This window comes from Thalassophryne amazonica, chromosome 8 (genome assembly GCF_902500255.1).
Source record: "Thalassophryne amazonica chromosome 8, fThaAma1.1, whole genome shotgun sequence".
NCBI lineage: Eukaryota > Metazoa > Chordata > Actinopteri > Batrachoidiformes > Batrachoididae > Thalassophryne > Thalassophryne amazonica.
Window position 1 is genome coordinate 6,937,710 of NC_047110.1, and position 20,752 is coordinate 6,958,461.

Sequence of the window (20,752 nt, forward strand, 5' to 3'; positions counted from 1 at the left end):
TCATTGGCCAATATTTCTAAAGCAAACCGGCTGCCATATTACCACTCCCATGTCCCGCTCCTGGACGCTCTTTTCTATTGATCTTTAATCAGACACTTTAACACCTTGAGACAGTGTAGATTGAAACTCTTTTTTTTTTCATTAAATAGTTTTGAATTGTGTTACAGTTCCCCACTATTTAAATATTCTAAAAAAACATTCAGGTCCAGATTTCTTGTTTTGTTTTGGCTTTGGTGTCCTTCGTTAGTGCCGTGTGACCGGGGCTTTACATTCATTGCTAGGAAAGTTCAACAACCAAAATACCAACATTTTGGGTGCAATGAACATCTTTTCACTATTATTTGATTTCTTTGTGCAACTGACAAAGTTATTCAAGTATTCAAAAGGCTATTCCTACCGCCACACAACCCTAACCACACACAAGAAAGTTTCTTGACAGTTCTTGTTATTGAAAGAAACCGCATCTCCGTAACCGGATAGAGTTGTGACGCCATCACGCATGCGCGTAGGCACTGTCTAGCGGGTTCTTGAAAATTGTCCATTATTGGCACCCAATTTACAGTAAATCATCACTTTTACAGCCAGTTTTTTAGACATGTGCTATAGACTAGCTATAATTTAATTTTATAGCAAGTCCACAGACTAGGAAGATGTAGACTACAACCTTCTCCCGTATGAACACCTAGGATTTGTTGTTTACTGCCCTGATTGTGTACAATGTAACTTGTGTATGCATGCTGTCCATATCCATGAAGGTGGGTAGGGAAAGTTCCCATGGGAAAAAATAGCTTTTTAACCATCACCCCTGGTTCTCAAGGCCAGGCACCTAAGCTCTGCCTTTTGTAAAGATATTTAGGTGTGCCTGAGTTTTATTTATTTTATTTAACCTTTATTTTACCAGGTAAGCCAATTGAGAACCAATTCTCATTTGCAATGGCAACCTGCAGTTGGCACTGGGAGACATGGTTCCTCCTTAGATTTGATAAATGTATAATAAAAGATAGGCCTTTTACTGAATTTTCATGTTGCTACTTAACTTCCAGTTCTGTGCTTGGTGGTTTCACGACCCCAGCAGACTGGGTGAGGTTAAGTTTGGGTATGACACATTTTTTCGTGCCTGGTAATCTTTCATGTGGGAGGAAGCCAGAGCACCCCGAGAGAACCCACGCAGACCCAGGGAGAACATGCAAACTCCACACAGAAAGTCCACGGGGGGAATCGACCCCACAACCTTCTTGCAATTCCTGATCTGTAAAATACAATTCTGTTAGATAAAGTAAAATCTTATTTATCATGGTTTTAAAAAGCCACGCATCAGTCAGTGAAAGGTCAGAGCATAGCTTTATAATAAGGATATTACAATGAAACTGATAATAAAGTAGTTCAAAATTACATCAGACACCTGCACCGGAAACGGCTTGCTTCACATTGTATTCGAGTCTTTGACACACGCTTCGAAGCTCCTGTGGAAGTGAAACATTGCTTCGGTAAACAGCTTTGTGAGTGTCGCTCCGCGTCTACTAACTTCTGCTTTGGGAACAGGACGCTGGCTCAAGATGCCTTTGGCAATCACAGATTACTCGTGGACACAGACGGAATCGATGCTTTACATTAATGTACCCTTAAAAGGAACCAAAGCGGACAAAATTGACATCGTTTCTACAGACGATTACCTGAAGGTAACGAGCTCAGCTTCGACACCACGACACACTTTTTGAACACATTCACGCCCTCCGGGAGGTGTTTAAAAGTTAGAATAAAGCGTAAAGATACTTAGCAAAGTAACAGGATTCCACTGTCAAAGCTAATAATTAAATTTAAAAAGATTTAAATGACTAATGTATGTGTGAAATGGTTGCCATGGTGACCTGGGAACGCAACAGGCTCTGGAAGTAAAACTCATTTCAGGCATTCACATTTTGATTATTAACCACAAAGTCGCACTCTTGGCATGAGATATGTGACTGTGAAATAATGGTATATGCTTCCGTAAAAGTCAAAACTCCGTACGACGTTATAAATTCGCGATGCCATGGAGAAATACTACACTACCCACAATCCCAAAGTGTAAGAGTCGACGTTTGTGAATGGTGCAACTCACCGTTACCATGGCGATGTTTACTGCTCCGGCTTGCGAGTATTTTATTCGTAGGATATTTCTTGTAGTATGGAAATTCTAAGCCAATCGGAAAGTCAGTACCCACTATACGTCATTCAGACAATTAGCATACGATTAACATACAAATGCACATGCAGGGAAACGTGAACAATCAACTGGCCACCACTTCAAGTTCAACTAGTGTGCCTTAATTGAGAGAGTGGCGAAGAGTCTAACAAAAATGGTCACGTGACTACTCATAGTACCATCTTGGCTCCTCAATAGCATTCGCTTTTAATGTGTCTGCATGCAAATCCAACTATTGTAACTAATGTACATCCGAACAGAAGAAAATTCGGGGAAATAAAGTCAGCTGTGTGGGATGGAAGCTGACATCGTCAAAATTTTGAGAGGTAAATTTATTGTTCAGTCCCATGTACAGTAAAACTCACCGAAACCGTCATCGTATAAACCAGATATTCGCAGTCACCAGACAAAAAAGTCCCAAAGTTTTTGTATTGTTTTCCATGTAATAAACACCGTATACTCGTATAACGGATTTTTCGCTCACATCGGATAAAATGTCCTGTCTGATCACAATGTATTTTCATTAAAAACCCAGAGAAGTCTGGACATGCAGAGATACAGTAGTGTTCAGAATAATAGTAGTGCTATGTGACTAAAAAGATTAATCCAGGTTTTGAGTATATTTCTTATTGTTACATGGGAAACAAGGTATCAGTAGATTCTCACAAATCCAACAAGACCAAGCATTCATGATATACACACTCTTAAGGCTATGAAATTGGGCTATTAGTAAAAAAAAAAAGTAGAAAAGGTGTTCACAATAATAGTAGTGTGGCATTCAGTCAGTGAGTTCGTCAATTTTGTGGAACAAACAGGTGTGAATCAGGTGTCCCCTATTTAAGGATGAAGCCAGCACCTACTGAACATGTTTTTCTCTTTGAAAGCCTGAGGAAAATGGGACATTCAAGATATTGTTCAGAAGAACAGCGTAGTTTGATTAAAAAGTTGATTGGAGAGAGGAAAACTTATACGCAGGTGCAAAAAATTATAGGCTGTTCATCTACAATGATCTCCAATGCTTTAAAATGGACAAAAAAAACAGAGACGCGTGGAAGAAAATGGAAAACAACCATCAAAATGGATAGAAGAATAACCAGAATTGCAAAGGCTCACCCATTGATCAGCTCCAGGATGATCAAAGACAGTCTGGAGTTACCTGTAAGTGCTGTGACAGTTAGAAGACGCCTGTGTGAAGCTAATTTATTTGCAAGAATCCCCCACAAAGTCCCTCTGTTAAATAAAAGACATGCAGAAGAGGTTACAATTTGCCAAAGAACACATCAACTGGCCTAAAGAGAAATGGAGGAATATTTTGCGGACTGATGAGAGTAAAATTGTTCTTTTTGGGTCCAAGGGCCGCAGACAGTTTGTGAGATGACCCCAAACTCTGAATTCAAGCCACAGTTCATAGTGAAGACAGTGAAGCATGGTGGTGCAAGCATCATGATATGGGCATGTTTCTCCTACTATGGTGTTGGGCCTATATATCGCATACCAGGTATCATGGATCAGTTTGGATATGTCAAAATACTTGAAGAGGTCATGTTGCCTCTTCAAGTATTTTAGCATGTTTTTTTAGCAATCCTGTGATTCACAGGATTGCTAAAAAAGCAGTTTGAACATAATAGTTTTGAGTTTGTAGCGTCAACAGCAGATGCTACTATTATTGTGAACACCCCCTTTTCTACTTTTTTTTTACTAATAGCCCAATTTCATAGCCTTAAGAGTGTGCATATCATGAATGCTTGGTTTTGTTGGATTTGTGAGAATCTACTGAATCTACTGGTACCTTGTTTCCCATGTAACAATAAGACATATACTCAAAACCTGGATTAATCGTTTTAGTCACATAGCACTACTATTATTCTGAACACTACTGTACAAATTAAAGTTCAGTGCTGACACTCGCTGATTTGAGGAAAGTGGGTTCGGAGTCATTTTCGTGATTAAAAGACCAGCCATTTATTTTTTTTTTCACAGTGTGCTCAGACTCAGAGCTGCAGCCTGACGTGCACTTGTTAAATCAGACACAAAAGGCTGTGATTTGACGCTTTTCCATTGTTATGACACCCCACGGAGCAGCTGACTGATCCCTTGTTATGATGCTTCAAGGAGTGGCTGACTGATACGGAGCTGGTTAAACGATGTCTCGGAAAGTCAACGTAGGTCCAGATTTCTTGTTTTGTTTTGGCTTTGGTGTCCTTCATTAGTGCCATGTGACCGGGGCTTTGACACTTTTCTGCTTTTACTCCTTCGTCTGCCATCATATTTTAGTAGTTTTTGCAGTGCGCATGCTGATGACAAATGGATCAGATAAGTCCACACATTTACAACACGGAGTCCGAAATAAGAGGAAAATGTTCAGCTTACCTTTGAATTGGAGGTGATGATTGTAGATTAAAAAAAAAAGCTTGTTGAGGGTAAAATTAGTTTATAATAAAGCATAATCCATCAACTGAGAACTTTAAAACTGTCACGCACATCATGACACGGAGTTACAGAGCTGCAGCTGCATAAATCAGGCTTTAAATTAATTAAATAAGTCATAATAAATTGTAAATTTATGTGTTACCAGGTGTAAATACGCAGACAGTCAACAGTATAGTTTATATAATTTATTTACACTCAAAATAAATGGATCACATTCCTGCTTCAACTGCGCCACCCTGAGGACACTCCGTGAACAACCCAATCACAAACACACCAGTGTCAACCATGACACCGCATTACATCACAGCACTTCAAAGGATTGGGCGACAAAAAATTTACCTCGGCAGTGCAGGTTTAGGGACGTGACCAAACAATAAAACAAAAATAAACTAGTTAGTCCGTCCTTACAAACACTAATTCATACATCAACAGGCTAAAATTTTAAACGGACCAACTATGGAAAAAACAAAACAACTCTAAGGACAGCAGAAGACAGTGTATCACTGTAAAAGAAAACCAAAACATAAATCAGTATTTAAACCCCAACTACATTAATTAAACTAATGTAATAAAAACAAATGTACCTGTGCGTCAAATTCCCACACACACACGTCTCGCTTCTCACGGCATCTGTTGTTCAGCCCACGCAAACATTTCATTGCATCAGCATAAAACATGGACCCAGGTAATGCCCGGGCCTCCATCGGAAAAGCTCGCATTTGCCACCCCACTTCCGCTTCTTATAGTGGTCCGTGGGGCAACAGCAACACCCCACGGTTCCATCCGCAACATCCCTCCCCAACAAGAGGCATCGTCGACCTGACGATGTACCATGGAGACCCTATCAAATACCTACAACTTTACTCTAATAGTTTATTTGCCTGCACCGATCGCGGCAGCCTATAGGGATTTGAGTGTTGTCCAGCAGTTTTCCTAGTTGACCTCCGAGGCTCAGAAACTAAGGGGGTACCGGCTTCCTTTGTAAGATCTTGGCCTGGATGAAACTCGACCTCAGACAATGCATCGTCCACACAATCGTTCAACTCTATACTAGGTAAATCACCCATCTCATCCACAATCAAGTCAGTCGACACATCTTCTGTCCTTGGACAATCAGAAGTTTCATTCTCAATTCTATTCTCAGGAACACTTCTCAACTCTGTCCTGTGCAACTGACGAAGTGGGCCCTCCTGACCTAATGGAGCCACAGAGTAAACAACACCTCTTGAAGGTGGGGGGCATACTACCCGATATAGTGTTGGATCCAAAAAATCCTGAATTTTATTTCTTCCGCTGACTGAATGGTTTCTTGTGTAGACTAAATCTCCTTCCTCAAAATCTGCAGCCATAGACTGCTCCTGTTCCTTCAACTCTCTCTGTGCTCTTTTACTCTCCAATCTCTTTTGTACAGTATCATATGCCACATTTAGAGACTTCTGATGTTCCTCAACCCACTCGTCCACAGTCTTGTCCGGCTCCATCTCCTCCACTCCCATTAAAACATCCACAGGTAACCTTGGCTCCCGCCCGAACATTAAAAAATAAGGGGTCCTACCTGTTGACTGATGCACAGTGGTGTTATAAGCATAAGTCACCTGTGATAGATGCCTAGGCCACCTATGCTTTTGTTCCGATGGGAGAGCCCGCAACAGGTCATGCAAAGTGCGATTAAATCTTTCACACTGACCGTTTCCCTCAGGATGATAAGGAGTAGTGCGGCTTTTATTGATCTTATAGATTTTACAGAGTTGTTGAACCAAACCGCTTTCGAAATTACGACCTTGGTCCGAATGAATACGACTTGGTGGACCAAATAATTGAAACCATTGCTTTACAATAACTTCCCCCACCGTACTTGCCCATTGATTTTTAGTAGCAACTGCTTGCGTATACTTGGAAAAAACATCTGTCATAACAAGAACATTTTCTTTCCCATCTGTAGAAGGCTCCAATACTGTAAAATCTATGGCCAAAATTTCATGAGGCCTGGATGCTTTAAGTGAGCCCATGTAGGTCTTCACCTTCGGTTGTAGAGCTTTAGCCAACACACATCTTTCACAGTTCTGACACCACTTCTCGACATCACTGTGCATATTCGGCCAGTAATACCTGGTGCGAACTAACTGTACGGTACGTTCTACCCACTGATGACCATGTTCATCATGGAGAGAACGAAGAACACGCTCCTGTAAACACTGAGGCAGTACCAGCTGCTGAAACTCCCCCTCTCCATCGGGGCGTTGGATACACCGATAAATCAATCAATCAATCAATTTTTTTATATAGCGCCAAATCACAACAAACAGTTGCCCCAAGGCGCTTTATATTGTAAGGCAAGGCCATACAATAATTATGTAAAACCCCAACGGTCAAAACGACCCCCTGTGAGCAAGCACTTGGCTACAGTGGGAAGGAAAAACTCCCTTTTAACAGGAAGAAACCTCCAGCAGAACCAGGCTCAGGGAGGGGCAGTCTTCTGCTGGGACTGGTTGGGGCTGAGGGAGAGAACCAGGAAAAAGACATGCTGTGGAGGGGAGCAGAGATCGATCACTAATGATTAAATGCAGAGTGGTGCATACAGAGCAAAAAGAGAAAGAAACAGTGCATCATGGGAACCCCCCAGCAGTCTACGTCTATAGCAGCATAACTAAGGGATGGTTCAGGGTCACCTGATCCAGCCCTAACTATAAGCTTTAGCAAAAAGGAAAGTTTTAAGCCTAATCTTAAAAGTAGAGAGGGTGTCTGTCTCCCTGATCTGAATTGGGAGCTGGTTCCACAGGAGAGGAGCCTGAAAGCTGAAGGCTCTGCCTCCCATTCTACTCTTACAAACCCTAGGAACTACAAGTAAGCCTGCAGTCTGAGAGCGAAGCGCTCTATTGGGGTGATATGGTACTACGAGGTCCCTAAGATAAGATGGGACCTGATTATTCAAAACCTTATAAGTAAGAAGAAGAATTTTAAATTCTATTCTAGAATTAACAGGAAGCCAATGAAGAGAGGCCAGTATGGGTGAGATATGCTCTCTCCTTCTAGTCCCCGTCAGTACTCTAGCTGCAGCATTTTGAATTAACTGAAGGCTTTTTAGGGAACTTTTAGGACAACCTGATAATAATGAATTACAATAGTCCAGCCTAGAGGAAATAAATGCATGAATTAGTTTTTCAGCATCACTCTGAGACAAGACCTTTCTAATTTTAGAGATATTGCGTAAATGCAAAAAAGCAGTCCTACATATTTGTTTAATATGCGCTTTGAATGACATATCCTGATCAAAAATGACTCCAAGATTTCTCACAGTATTACTAGAGGTCAGGGTAATGCCATCCAGAGTAAGGATCTGGTTAGACACCATGTTTCTAAGATTTGTGGGGCCAAGTACAATAACTTCAGTTTTGTCTGAGTTTAAAAGCAGGAAATTAGAGGTCATCCATGTCTTTATGTCTGTAAGACAATCCTGCAGTTTAGCTAATTGGTGTGTGTCCTCTGACTTCATGGATAGATAAAGCTGGGTATCATCTGCGTAACAATGAAAATTTAAGCAATACCGTCTAATAATGCTGCCTAAGGGAAGCATGTATAAAGTGAATAAAATTGGTCCTAGCACAGAACCTTGTGGAAGTCCATAATTAACTTTAGTCTGTGAAGAAGATTCCCCATTTACATGAACAAACTGTAATCTATTAGACAAATATGATTCAAACCACCGCAGCGCAGTGCCTTTAATACCTATGGCATGCTCTAATCTCTGTAATAAAATTTTATGGTCAACAGTATCAAAAGCAGCACTGAGGTCTAACAGAACAAGCACAGAGATGAGTCCACTGTCCAAGGCCATAAGAAGATCATTTGTAACCTTCACTAATGCTGTTTCTGTACTATGATGAATTCTAAAACCTGACTGAAACTCTTCAAATAGACCATTCCTCTGCAGATGATCAGTTAGCTGTTTTACAACTACCCTTTCAAGAATGTTTGAGAGAAAAGGAAGGTTGGAGATTGGCCTATAATTAGCTAAGATAGCTGGGTCAAGTGATGGCTTTTTAAGTAATGGTTTAATTACTGCCACCTTAAAAGCCTGTGGTACATAGCCAACTAACAAAGATAGATTGATCATATTTAAGATCGAAGCATTAAATAATGGTAGGGCTTCCTTGAGCAGCCTGGTAGGAATGGGGTCTAATAAACATGTTGATGGTTTGGATGAAGTAACTAATGAAAATAACTCAGACAGAACAATCGGAGAAAAAGAGTCTAACCAAATACCGGCATCACTGAAAGCAGCCAAAGATAACGATACGTCTTTGGGATGGTTATGAGTAATTTTTTCTCTAATAGTTAAAATTTTGTTAGCAAAGAAAGTCATGAAGTCATTACTAGTTAAAGGTAATGGAATACTCAGCTAAGGGCTCTGACTCTTTGTCAGTCTGGCTACAGTGCTGAAAAGAAACCTGGGGTTGTTCTTATTTTCTTCAATTAGTGATGAGTAGAAAGATGTCCTAGCTTTACGGAGGGCTTTTTTATAGAGCAACAGACTCTTTTTCCAGGCTAAGTGAAGATCTTCTAAATTAGGGAGACGCCATTTCCTCTCCAACTTACGGGTTATCTGCTTTAAGCTACGAGTTTGTGAGTTATACCACGGAGTCAGGCACTTCTGATTTAAAGCTCTCTTTTTTAGAGGAGCTACAGCATCCAAAGTTGTCTTCAATGAGGATGTAAAACTATTGACGAGATACTCTATCTCACTTACAGAGTTTAGGTAGCTACTCTGCACTGTGTTGGTATATGGCATTAGAGAACATAAAGAAGGAATCATATCCTTAAACCTAGTTACAGCGCTTTCTGAAAGACTTCTAGTGTAATGAAACTTATTCCCCACTGCTGGGTAGTCCATCAGAGTAAAAGTAAATGTTATTAAGAAATGATCAGACAGAAGGGAGTTTTCAGGGAATACTGTTAAGTCTTCTATTTCCATACCATAAGTCAGAACAAGATCTAAGATATGATTAAAGTGGTGGGTGGACTCATTTACTTTTTGAGCAAAGCCAATAGAGTCTAATAATAGATTAAATGCAGTGTTGAGGCTGTCATTCTCAGCATCTGTGTGGATGTTAAAATCGCCCACTATAATTATCTTATCTGAGCTAAGCACTAAGTCAGACAAAAGGTCTGAAAATTCACAGAGAAACTCACAGTAACGACCAGGTGGACGATAGATAATAACAAATAAAACTGGTTTTTGGAACTTCCAATTTGGATGGACAAGACTAAGAGTCAAGCTTTCAAATGAATTAAAGCTCTGTCTGGGTTTTTGATTAATTAATAAGCTGGAATGGAAGATTGCTGCTAATCCTCCGCCCCGGCCCGTGCTACGAGCATTCTGACAGTTAGTGTGACTCGGGGGTGTTGACTCATTTAAACTAACATATTCATCCTGCTGTAACCAGGTTTCTGTAAGGCAGAATAAATCAATATGTTGATCAATTATTATATCATTTACCAACAGGGACTTAGAAGAGAGAGACCTAATGTTTAATAGACCACATTTAACTGTTTTAGTCTGTGGTGCAGTTGAAGGTGCTATATTATTTTTTCTTTTTGAATTTTTATGCTTAAATAGATTTTTGCTGGTTATTGGTAGTCTGGGAGCAGGCACCGTCTCTATGGGGATGGGGTAATGAGAGGATGGCAGGGGGAGAGAAGCTGCAGAGAGGTGTGTAAGACTACAACTCTGCTTCCTGGTCCCAACCCTGGATAGTCATGGTTTGGAGGATTTAAGAAAATTGGCCAGATTTCTAGAAATGAGAGCTGCTCCATCCAAAGTGGGATGGATGCCGTCTCTCCTAACAAGACCAGGTTTTCCCCGGAAGCTTTGCCAATTATCTATGAAGCCCACCTCATTTTTTGGACACCACTCAGACAGCCAGCAATTCAAGGAGAACATGCGGCTAAACATGTCACTCCCGGTCTGATTGGGGAGGGGCCCAGAGAAAACTACAGAGTCCGACATTGTTTTTGCAAAGTTACACACCAATTTAATGACACCGGGTGTCATTACTGCCGACGTGAATTACAATCTTACCAAATTTACGCTTAGCCTTAGCCAGCAGTTTCAAATTTCCTTCAATGTCGCCTGCTCTGGCCCCCGGAAGACAATTGACTATGGTTGCTGGTGTCGCTAACTTCACATTTCGCAAAACAGAGTCGCCAATAACCAGAGTTTGATCCTCGGCGGGTGTGTCGTCGAGTGGGGAAAAACGGTTAGAGATGTGAACGGGTTGGCGGTGTACACGGAGCTTCTGTTTAGGGCTACGCTTCCTCCTCACAGTCACCCAGTCAGCCTGCTTTCCCGGCTGCTCGGGATCTGCCAGAGGGTAACTAACGGCGGCTAAGCTACCTTGGTCCGCACCGACTACAGGGGCCTGGCTAGCTGTAGAATTTTCCATGGTGCGGAGCCGAGTCTCCAATTCGCCCAGCCTGGCCTCCAAAGCTACGAATAAGCTACACTTATTACAAGTACCGTTACTGCTAAAGGAGGCCAAGGAATAACTAAACATTTCACACCCAGAGCAGAAAAGTGCGGGAGAGACAGGAGAAGCCGCCATGCTAAATCGGCTAAGAGCTAGTAGCTACGCTAAGCTAGCGGATTCCTAAAAACACGCAAAGTGAATAATGTGTAAATAATTTAGAGGTGATTCAGCAGAAGGAGTGCTTTAGTTAAGGCACATAAAGATTACACTGGGAAACAAATCGTAATCTAGATAACTAGATCAATCTAACTGCCCAGATTAAACAGCTAACAGATACAGAAAAACACCGCTGTGCTCCGGAACAGGAAGTGATACAATACCGCAGTGATAAAGCACTGACTCCCTCTCTCTAAGACAACCCCATTGTCGCACCAACTCCCTCGAACCCTTACAGAGTTCCTGTCTCTCCTTAGAGTTAGGCATCCTACCCTCCTCCCAATATTTTTGAAAGCTTCCAATAACTGGATCCTGAGACTGTAAAACGTGGAGGTCAGAAGGACCAAAGCCAGGTAGCACACCTATTTCTCCCTGTACCACAGAAACCTCCTCCTCCCAAGACTCTGTAGTTGTTAAATGACGGCGAGAAAGAGCATCTGCATTCATATTCTGGGAACCTGGGCGATACTTAATCGTTAAATCAAACGATGCCAACTCTGAGGCCCACCGCTGCTCTGTAGCACCAAGTTTTGCTGTTGCCAAATGACTCAAATGATTATCTGTGAACACTATACACTTATTACCAAACAAATACTCTCTAAATTTCTCAGTAACTGCCCATTTAAGAGCTACCAACTCAAGCTTCATAGAGCTGTAGTTACTCATATTTCGTTCAGTAGGTTTTAAACTACGGCTTGCAAAAGCAATGGGTCTCAACTTACCCCCAATCTCTTGTGATAATACAGCCCCTAGACCCTCATGGCTGGCGTCTATCTCCAACACAAAGGGCTTCTGAAAATCTGCATAAGCCAGGACAGGAGTTGTTGTTAGAGCAGTTTTGAGCTTGAAAAAACTTTGTTCACACTCAGAGTCCCACCATTTAGCTAAAGGCTTCTTTGGCATTTTTCCCTTTTTCTTTGGGGGAAGAATCTTTGCCACCATCCGATTTAAAGGACCAGCCATTTTTGAGAAGCCTGCAATGAACCGCCTATAATATGAAGCAAAACCCAAAAATGACCTCAACTCTGCCAGATTACTAGGCTGCTCCCAGTCCTGCACAACTGCCACTTTGTCAGGATCTGTGGACACCCCCTCAGCAGACACGATATGGCCCAAGTATTTCACTCGTTTCTGAAAAATGTTACACTTAGACAGTTTAACCTTCAGTCCTTGCCCCTCTTAAATTTGATATCTTAACTATTTTTATATTTATTTGATTGCACTTGTATGTGTTGTGTACCTGTATGTGTTGCTGTATGTGGTTAAATGATTTTAAAAAATGTTGAAAACATAAAAGGTTCATTCATTAGTTCAGTGTAGTTGGAACCAAAATGGCACTATGTTCTGAATTGATGTCACTCTCTCAATTAAGGCACTCTAAGTTGGACCAATGCAATGCATTCTGGTTAAAATGTACTGATCAATAAATGTGTCCTTATTCCTGTAGATTGCAGTGCTTTATGCTACTGCTGAAGATGTTGAAGTTTCTTAGAGCTTGTTAGAATTATGTCCGTAGATGTTTTTGATGTCTAAATTATGAAAAAACATGATACCATAATTGAGTGGTTGGGTTGGATTATGAGCTTCAAAATGCTGAGCTTTGTGCAGAATGCGGTGATGTTGGAATAATCCCAGAAATTTCTCCTGCTTTTTCACAAAATGCAAACAACTTAGTAATTGAATTTTCTTCTGGTGTCTGACTTGTTCTGTCTCAATCTTCAAACTAATGTATCGCTCCATAAAAAAATGTTAGCTTTTTTTATGGAGTGATACATTAGTTTAAATGACTTAATGTTTTCATATACTGATTTTTATGGAGTGATACGTTAGTTTAAAGTTATTTAAACTAACGTATCACTCCATTAAAAAATTAAGCTTTTTTTAATGGAGTGATACATTAGTTTAAATGACTTCATGTTTTCATATAGTGATTTTTATGGAGTGATACGTTAGTTTACGTTAAAGTTATTTAAACTAATGTATCACTCCATAAAACAAATTAAAACTTTTTTGTGGAGTGATGCATTAATTTAAATAACTTCAAGATAATGTATCACTCCATAAAAGAACTTAAAACTTTTTTTTATGGAGTGATAGGTCAATTTGAAGATTGAAATGCACAACAAGCCAGACTGAATGATGTAGTGACTTTCTGATTGGTTGAGAATTTACATACTACTAGAAATATCCTACAAATAAAATACTTGTCTCCAGCCTATGGCTAGCTCTGTTATGTTTGCCAGAGATTAAGGATAAGTATCTTTTAAAACATGCAAGATGAGGAAAAAAGTATAAATGTCAGTCAGGACAGACCCTATGCTGAGCTGAGAATTCTGATTTCCTGTAACAGTATCAATGGAACTACATGATTTCACACAAGATGTTAATAGGATGACAAAAAAAAAATCACAAGTACTAAATGGTTATTAACAGAGCACAAGGTCTGTACAGGAAAGTATCAGAGTAGGTGTTGGCAGTATACAGACCGGTCTGATATTCCCAAACAGACCCTACAAATGAGGTTAATAATTTGTGCATTTTATGGATGTTGGGAGCTGTGTTTTCATCTTGTTGGTCTTCATTTTGCTTGTTGGTCTTCATTTTTACATGTGCACTTTGAGCTAATTCCTCCAATTCAAACTCGTTAGTGTAATAAAATTTGCTCGGGGAATTGTCCTCTTCATCGCTCATAGTTTCCTTGTTCGCTTCTTGTTTTATTTCGTGCCATGAAAATTGTAAACAAAGTTACAAATGTGATACACGATCCGGATCGATTGTCATGGAAACAGTCTGATATGGGAAATATCAGACCAGAAATCAGCCAGAGTATGCGTAGCGTCGCAGCGATATAATAATATTGCTTCTTAAGTCTCTAGTTAAGGCGTCTGTGTTGTTTGGACTCTCATGGAACCTCCGGGTTGGTACAGAGTAATCTGTCTGAGGGGAACGAAATGCTGGCAAATCCAAACCTGACTCCACAATCAGTAGAATAACCTTTTGGCATCACTTGTTTGAAATAACATTATTTTTTGTTTATTTATTTATTACCTCATTATTAGCCTTAAATTATTGTCAACATCCCAACTTTTTAGAATGTGTTTCAGGCCATAAATGCAGACATGGATGTACATTAACAAATGGACTGAAGATGACCATAAAGTATGAAATACTGGTAGCTTCAGTTCATAATGTCTGCTATAAAATATGTAAAAGTCAATGTAAGATTCACTGCATGTCAGTATTACTGTTATTATTATGCATTTTCTGGTCTATCTCAGGTTTTTATGATTTGGGGGTGTATTTATGTTTGTTTCATACTATTATATTTTAATTAGGGATACACCGATCCAGATACCAGTCCGATCCCGTATTAATTTACTTGTACTTGTAATCATAAAACATCTCTGCTACTACGTGACCCAATACCGCTTTACAGCAGTGTGATGTGAACCTCTCAGTGTGGGATTTTCACGCACACACTCCAGAATTTCTGGACTATAAGCCGCTACTTTTTTCATACGTTTTGAACACTGCGGGTTAAACAATGATGTGGCTAATATATGAATTTTTACAGGCTTTTGTCAATGCTGCCCATTAATTGACTGAAAGCCGCAGTCCTTATGCGGAGAAAATTCACACGCAGAGTAAATAAAAATTCTTACCTGTTTATGGAATTCATCATCATATGATCCTGAAGAAAAATAATCCACATAAGGCCTCCTGAGTTTGGAAAACAACATCTGAAAATACATCTGAATTCCTCGTGTGGCTGAAAAAAGTTGCTTTGTGAGTTCAGCACTTTTCTAAACAGTTCCTCTGCCAGAATGCAGATCAGGGTTTCAGCAGCAGAGACTGTCCATCAGGTTGGTGAGTTTCAGCCCTTGGTGTGGGTGTTCAAGCAGATAGGACAATGGCTCAGTCCGCTACAGGTGTAATCCGTTTGCGGAATCTCTGTGGCACTGCATTCAGACCATCCGCTTAAATCCATGAGCTACAATTTGGGCAAGAAGTTGAGAATCACTATGCGCCTCATTCATTAACGGCTTATTTACCACAGTCAGTGGGCTTTTCTGTCTGAACGCAAGGAAACTATCCCATGATCCACAAAGAAAAAATAATCTAATATTAAAATTACTCCGTTTTGCCTCCATGTGTTGCGGAGATGCTGATCAAGATGTTATGTTTGGACGCGGGTTAGATGAGCGAACCAGCGTCTGACAAGGACCCAGCGCTAAATAAACAGAGAGCGGTTCCAAAGAACATAACAGATTTATTTCAAGTACAAATATATACATTAACGGCCTGGTGAGGTGGAGGATGGCGCGCTCTTCCCAGCGCCCAAGGGGATTGGAGCCCGAACGCTCTGGACCTAGGAATTCCCGCCGGCACCCCACAGGTGGTCAATGAGTCGGACAGTGCCTGTTAAGGATGAGAGGTGAGGTAAGTCCACACTGTTCACACAAATACTCTTTAGGGTTCACACCATCAGCAAACACATTCAGGTTCTAATTCAGACTCAATTAAAGAGACAGCTCTCACAGCCCGTGGAGGACCATCAATCCGCACGCCACGGCTGTGAAGAGTGAATTTACACAACTATCAGTGTAGCTCAAATATAGCTGCGTGCAAGACGCCAAATTACTAATGTTAATTACTCAAAGTCATTTAAAGCTTTAGTTACCTCTGAAGTGTGCTGATGGAGTATGTCCCTCACCCATCTCCTTAACAGGCACGGTGTGTCAAACCTGGAGCGATCCTCGGCGTCACAATGTTAGACAAACGATCGTCACACAGCAGCAACAAGGTTGAGTCCCCAGCCCATTACACAGAGCAGTCATGGCTTAAATGCAGTACATCATCAGGATATCTACTTCAGCTGGAAGTCCTTTGGAACTGCACGTGAACTGCTTATCAGGATATTCACTTCAGCTGGTAGTCCTTTAGATCTGCACATGAACTGCTCATCAGGGTATCCACTTCAGCTGGTAGTCCTTTAGATCTGCACGTGAACTGCTCATCAGGTGCATGGGGTTGGCATAATGACGGTGGAGGGTGAGAGACGCTTCATCCATCATCACAGCTTCAGACACGCCCCCCACAAACCACCTGGAGTGCATACAAAAAGCATCGTGGCCAGCCAAACCCCCCCCCCCCAACACATAACACAAGATTTCCCTTTATATAGACTTTGAAGAATTTCTTCAAAACTATTTCACAGCTTCTCACCAAATTTGCACCTCAGATAGATATTAGGGCATGGAAGACTCCATCAAATTTTGGAGGTGATACGGATCCAGATTCTGGATCAAGATTTCCCTTAAAGACATAGACTTTATTGTCATTGTAATAAACAAAGAAACTTTGTTGGTGACAACCAGTCAGTAGCAGCAATGAGTAAATATAAAAATAAAATAAATAAATAAAAATAAAATATAAGAGAAATAAGGTGCATAAAACAACAATAGGCATCTTATGTTATTTACAATGTAAAGAGAGATTTAAAAATTGCACTGCCCATTGCTGTTTAAAATACAGTTGGTACAATAGGCTGTGGTTCAGACTGTAGCTGAAGCTGGTGAGTCTGAGAGTGGGGGCGTGATATAGGCTACAGCTCTGGAGAAAAAGCTGTTCCTCAATCTACTAGTCTGGGTTTTTGTGCTGCGGAATCGCTTCCCTGATGAGAGCGGAGCAAACAGATGGTGTCCGGGGTGAGTTTGGCCAGTGGAGATCCTGGTGGCTCTCCTCTGCAGACGTCCAGCGTACACAGCATCCACGGTTAAGGTGTATATAGGCTTTCAATTCAATTTCAATTTCAATTTATTTTCATTTATATAGCGCCAAATCACAACAAGTGCTTCACACAGGTAAGGTCTAACCTTACCAACCCCCAGAGCAACAGTGGTAAGGAAAAACTCAAGCAGACCAGACTCAAAGGGGTGACCCTCTGCTTGGGCCATGATACAGACATAAATTACAGAACAATTCACAGAACAATTCACGGATGAATATACAAGAAATGCTATTGGCGCACAGGACAGGAGGGTCCCCAACACAAATACAACTCCCATCTGTGGATGGAGCTGCACCTTAAACAGAGAAAAAACAGAATCAGGCATCAGAAAGACAAAAAATACAGTATAATTTGCCAGCATTAAACAACAAGAAAAACAAGAAATACTAAGGTAATCGCCGGCCGCTAGCCCTGAACTTCACTAAAAGACCCAGAATTTAGGTAAAGTTGAGGCCGCGGCCCGCTCCAATTACTAATAAATGAATTAAAAGAGTAAAAAGCGTAAAACAAAACTGTACCAGTATGCTAACCATATAAAAGGGAACTTAAGTGCGTCTTAAGTCTGGACTTGAAAATCTCCACAGAATCTGACTGTTTTATTGACGCAGGGAAATCATTCCATAGAACGGGCACGATAAGAGAAAGCTCTGTGACCCCCTTTGTGTCACCTTCGGGACACAAAGTAGTCTTGCACCCTGAGAACGCAAAGCCTGGGCTGGTACGTAAGGTTTAATTAGGTCAGCTAGGTAGGGAGGTGCCAGTCCATGAATGATTTTATAGGTTAGTAGCAGAACCTTAAAATCTGATCTCACTGGGACAGGAAGCCAGTGAAGGGATGCCAAAATTGGTGTAATGTGGTCGAACTTTCTGCTTCGTGTCAAAAGTCTGGCTGCAGCATTTTGAACCAATTGGAGAGCCCTAATGCTGGACTGTGGTAAACCAGAAAATAGAACATTGCAGTAGTCCAATCTAGAAGAGATAAACGCATGGAATAGAGTCTCAGCATCAGCCATAGACAGGATGGGACGAATCTTCGCTATATTTCACAGGTGGAAGAAAGCAGTATGACACACGAGCCGAGGCTGAGCGTTAACTGGTCAGATTGATGGTGATGTCTCACTGGACCAAGAACCATCATTTCAGTCTTATCAGAGTTTAAAAGTAGGAAGTTTCTAGACATCCAACTTCTCACTGCTGCAAGGCAATCTTCTAAGGATTTTATGTGAATGAGATTACCAGCAGTTATCGGCATGTATAACTGAATATCATCTGCATAGCAGTGAAAGGTAATCCCAAAACGCCGCAATGTGTGCCCAAGGGGTGCTATATAAAGGGAGAAAAGCAGGGGGCCTAAGACAGACCCCTGTGGAACCCCAAATTTCATGTCACTAAGGTTAGAGGTAGTGTTACTGTACAAAACACAGTGAGAACGACTGGTCAAGTATGACGTCAGCCATGCAAGGGCACTCCCAGTAATCCCAAAATGATTTTCCAGCCTATCAAGTAGAATATGATGATCCACTGTATCAAATGCAGCACTGAGATCTAACAGCACCAGAACCGTAGGCTTTGAATGATTACCTCAAAACTACTTCATGTATTATCACCACATTTACACCACAGATAGATATTCGGGAATGGAAGACTCCACTGAATTTTGGAGGTGATCTGGATTGGCAAAAGTCAGAAATCTCTGATTGGTCTTGTTTTTCTTACTTCTGTTCTTTTTTAGATTGTGGCATCTTTCTAAACTACATGGGGCCATTATTCAGTTACAATTTATTTGTCAAAATTCACACATTATGCTCCTCCCCTTTTAAGGTGGTACTGTATGTTGGGTGTCAGTAAGTCCCTTCGGCCGCTCCCTTGTTTTTCATTCGGGGTCACCACAGCAGCTCCAAGGTGGATCTGCATGTTGATTTGGCCCAAGTTTTACACAGGATGCTCTTCCTCACACAACACCACATCACATGGAGAAATGTGGCAGGGGTTTGAACTGGGAACCTTCCGAAATGAAAACAAGTGCACTAACCACTTGACCACCACCCCTGCTGTGGCAATATACGTAAAAAATAAAATAAAATAAAAAACCTGGGAAAAACACATTTTCAAGTCACTCTGCAGTTCTTGGCACAACAGGTCCTCATTCATCTACCAGTCAGTGATAGCAAGTCTGACTTGGGATTTCTGCTTCTGTTGACTTGACCATGACTTTGTCCCACCTCTGCTGATACACCTAAAAACCAAAGTCAAACCCACCTGCTTCCATCAGGTCAGGATCATATCATTCCAATGAATCTTTGGATTTGTTGCTTTGGGAGTGGAAAGTATTGTGTAAATGTCCTTTTCAGTCATATTTTGAGGTTGAAGGTGCTTTAGTGTTTCTTCCAGTAACAGTTTTTTAAAACATAGCAGGAAAAGCTGCATTGTTTTTTTTTTTACTTCTTCCAAGTGGGAAGTCCACAACCCCTTTAGGCTCAGGCTTTTCCTTTCTCTTCCCAGATTCACTTCCCACCATATTTGTTTGAGGCATTCCTCTTTGAACCTGTGGATGAAGACAAAAGCACCGCAAGAATTGGAAAAGGAGTTGCCGTCATCTCCTTGCCAAAGAGGGCTGAGAAGCTGTGGGACCATCTGATGATACCTGCTGGTAAGACAGCTGAGGTTTTCAGAACGTCACCAGGAAAAAATAATGAGACTGAGCTCCAAGCTGCTGACACCAGCAGTGTAACTTCTGACGCTGTCGGCAGTAAGTGCTGGCAAGGCTTCCGCAGTGGAGCAACATTTAAATGTCACAGCACTAATGTTAGCAGATTTAACAGCTATTAGCTTCAATGCACTTGGAAAAACTTTAAATAAGTTACTGATTTTATATATAAAGAGTTCAGATGCAAAACCCAGTAAGTACTTTTTTTTCAAATGAAGAAAAATGCAGTTGGAAATGGAGATTAAAGGAAACCATATGCGGAAATGCACAGACTTTCATCAATAAAATGAAAACAGTTTGTTCAAATTCTTTCATATTTTGCACACTGATGGTCCTCTTGACAGCCAAGTACATGTTGGCCTTAACTAATAATTAATGGTTTTGAAGATACTGGGATTTGCATCTGAACTCTTTATATATATATACGAGGTCTATTAGAAAAGTATCCGACCTTATTATTTTTTTCAAAAACCATATGGATTTGAATCACGTGTGATTGTGTCAGACAAGCTTGAACCCTCGTGCGCATGCGTGAGTTTTTCCACGCCTGTCGGTTGCGTCATTCGCCTGTGAGCAGGCTTTGAGTGAGGAGTGGTCCACCCCCTCGGCGGATTTTCATTGTCAGGCAATGGCAGAATGATTTGGGCTTTTTTTCCATTAGAATTTTTTCAGAAACTGTTAGAGACTGGCAGCTGGAAACCATTCGAAAAATTTATCTGGCTTTCGGTGAAAATTTTACAGGCTTCACAGAGAATAAGGACTGTTACTACAGCTTTAAGGACGCTCGGCGCGCCGCGCTCCGTGCCGCCATTGAGAGCCACAAACCACCGGATCATTTCTAAACGGATGGCTCTGTGGAGCCGGGACCATCGTGTGCACTTTCTCTGGTTATCACAAGAGCTGGACATCAACCATTTTCCAGCAGATTTCACTTTTAACAAGAGATTTTGTCATGG

General features: G+C 41.0%; 1 protein-coding gene across 1 annotated transcript in view; it reads left to right on the forward strand.

Annotated features, from left to right (window-relative positions):
• Positions 1-1,459: 1,459 nt before the first annotated feature.
• The window catches only part of dnaaf4 (dynein axonemal assembly factor 4), a 115,566-nt gene continuing 96,273 nt past the window's right edge, over positions 1,460-20,752 (forward strand). The window contains exons 1-2 of the mRNA XM_034175710.1: positions 1,460-1,679; positions 19,592-19,739. Coding sequence (XP_034031601.1) covers positions 1,557-1,679; positions 19,592-19,739 — 271 coding nt within the window. The 5' untranslated portion in view covers positions 1,460-1,556. The remainder of the gene's footprint in view (positions 1,680-19,591; positions 19,740-20,752) is intronic.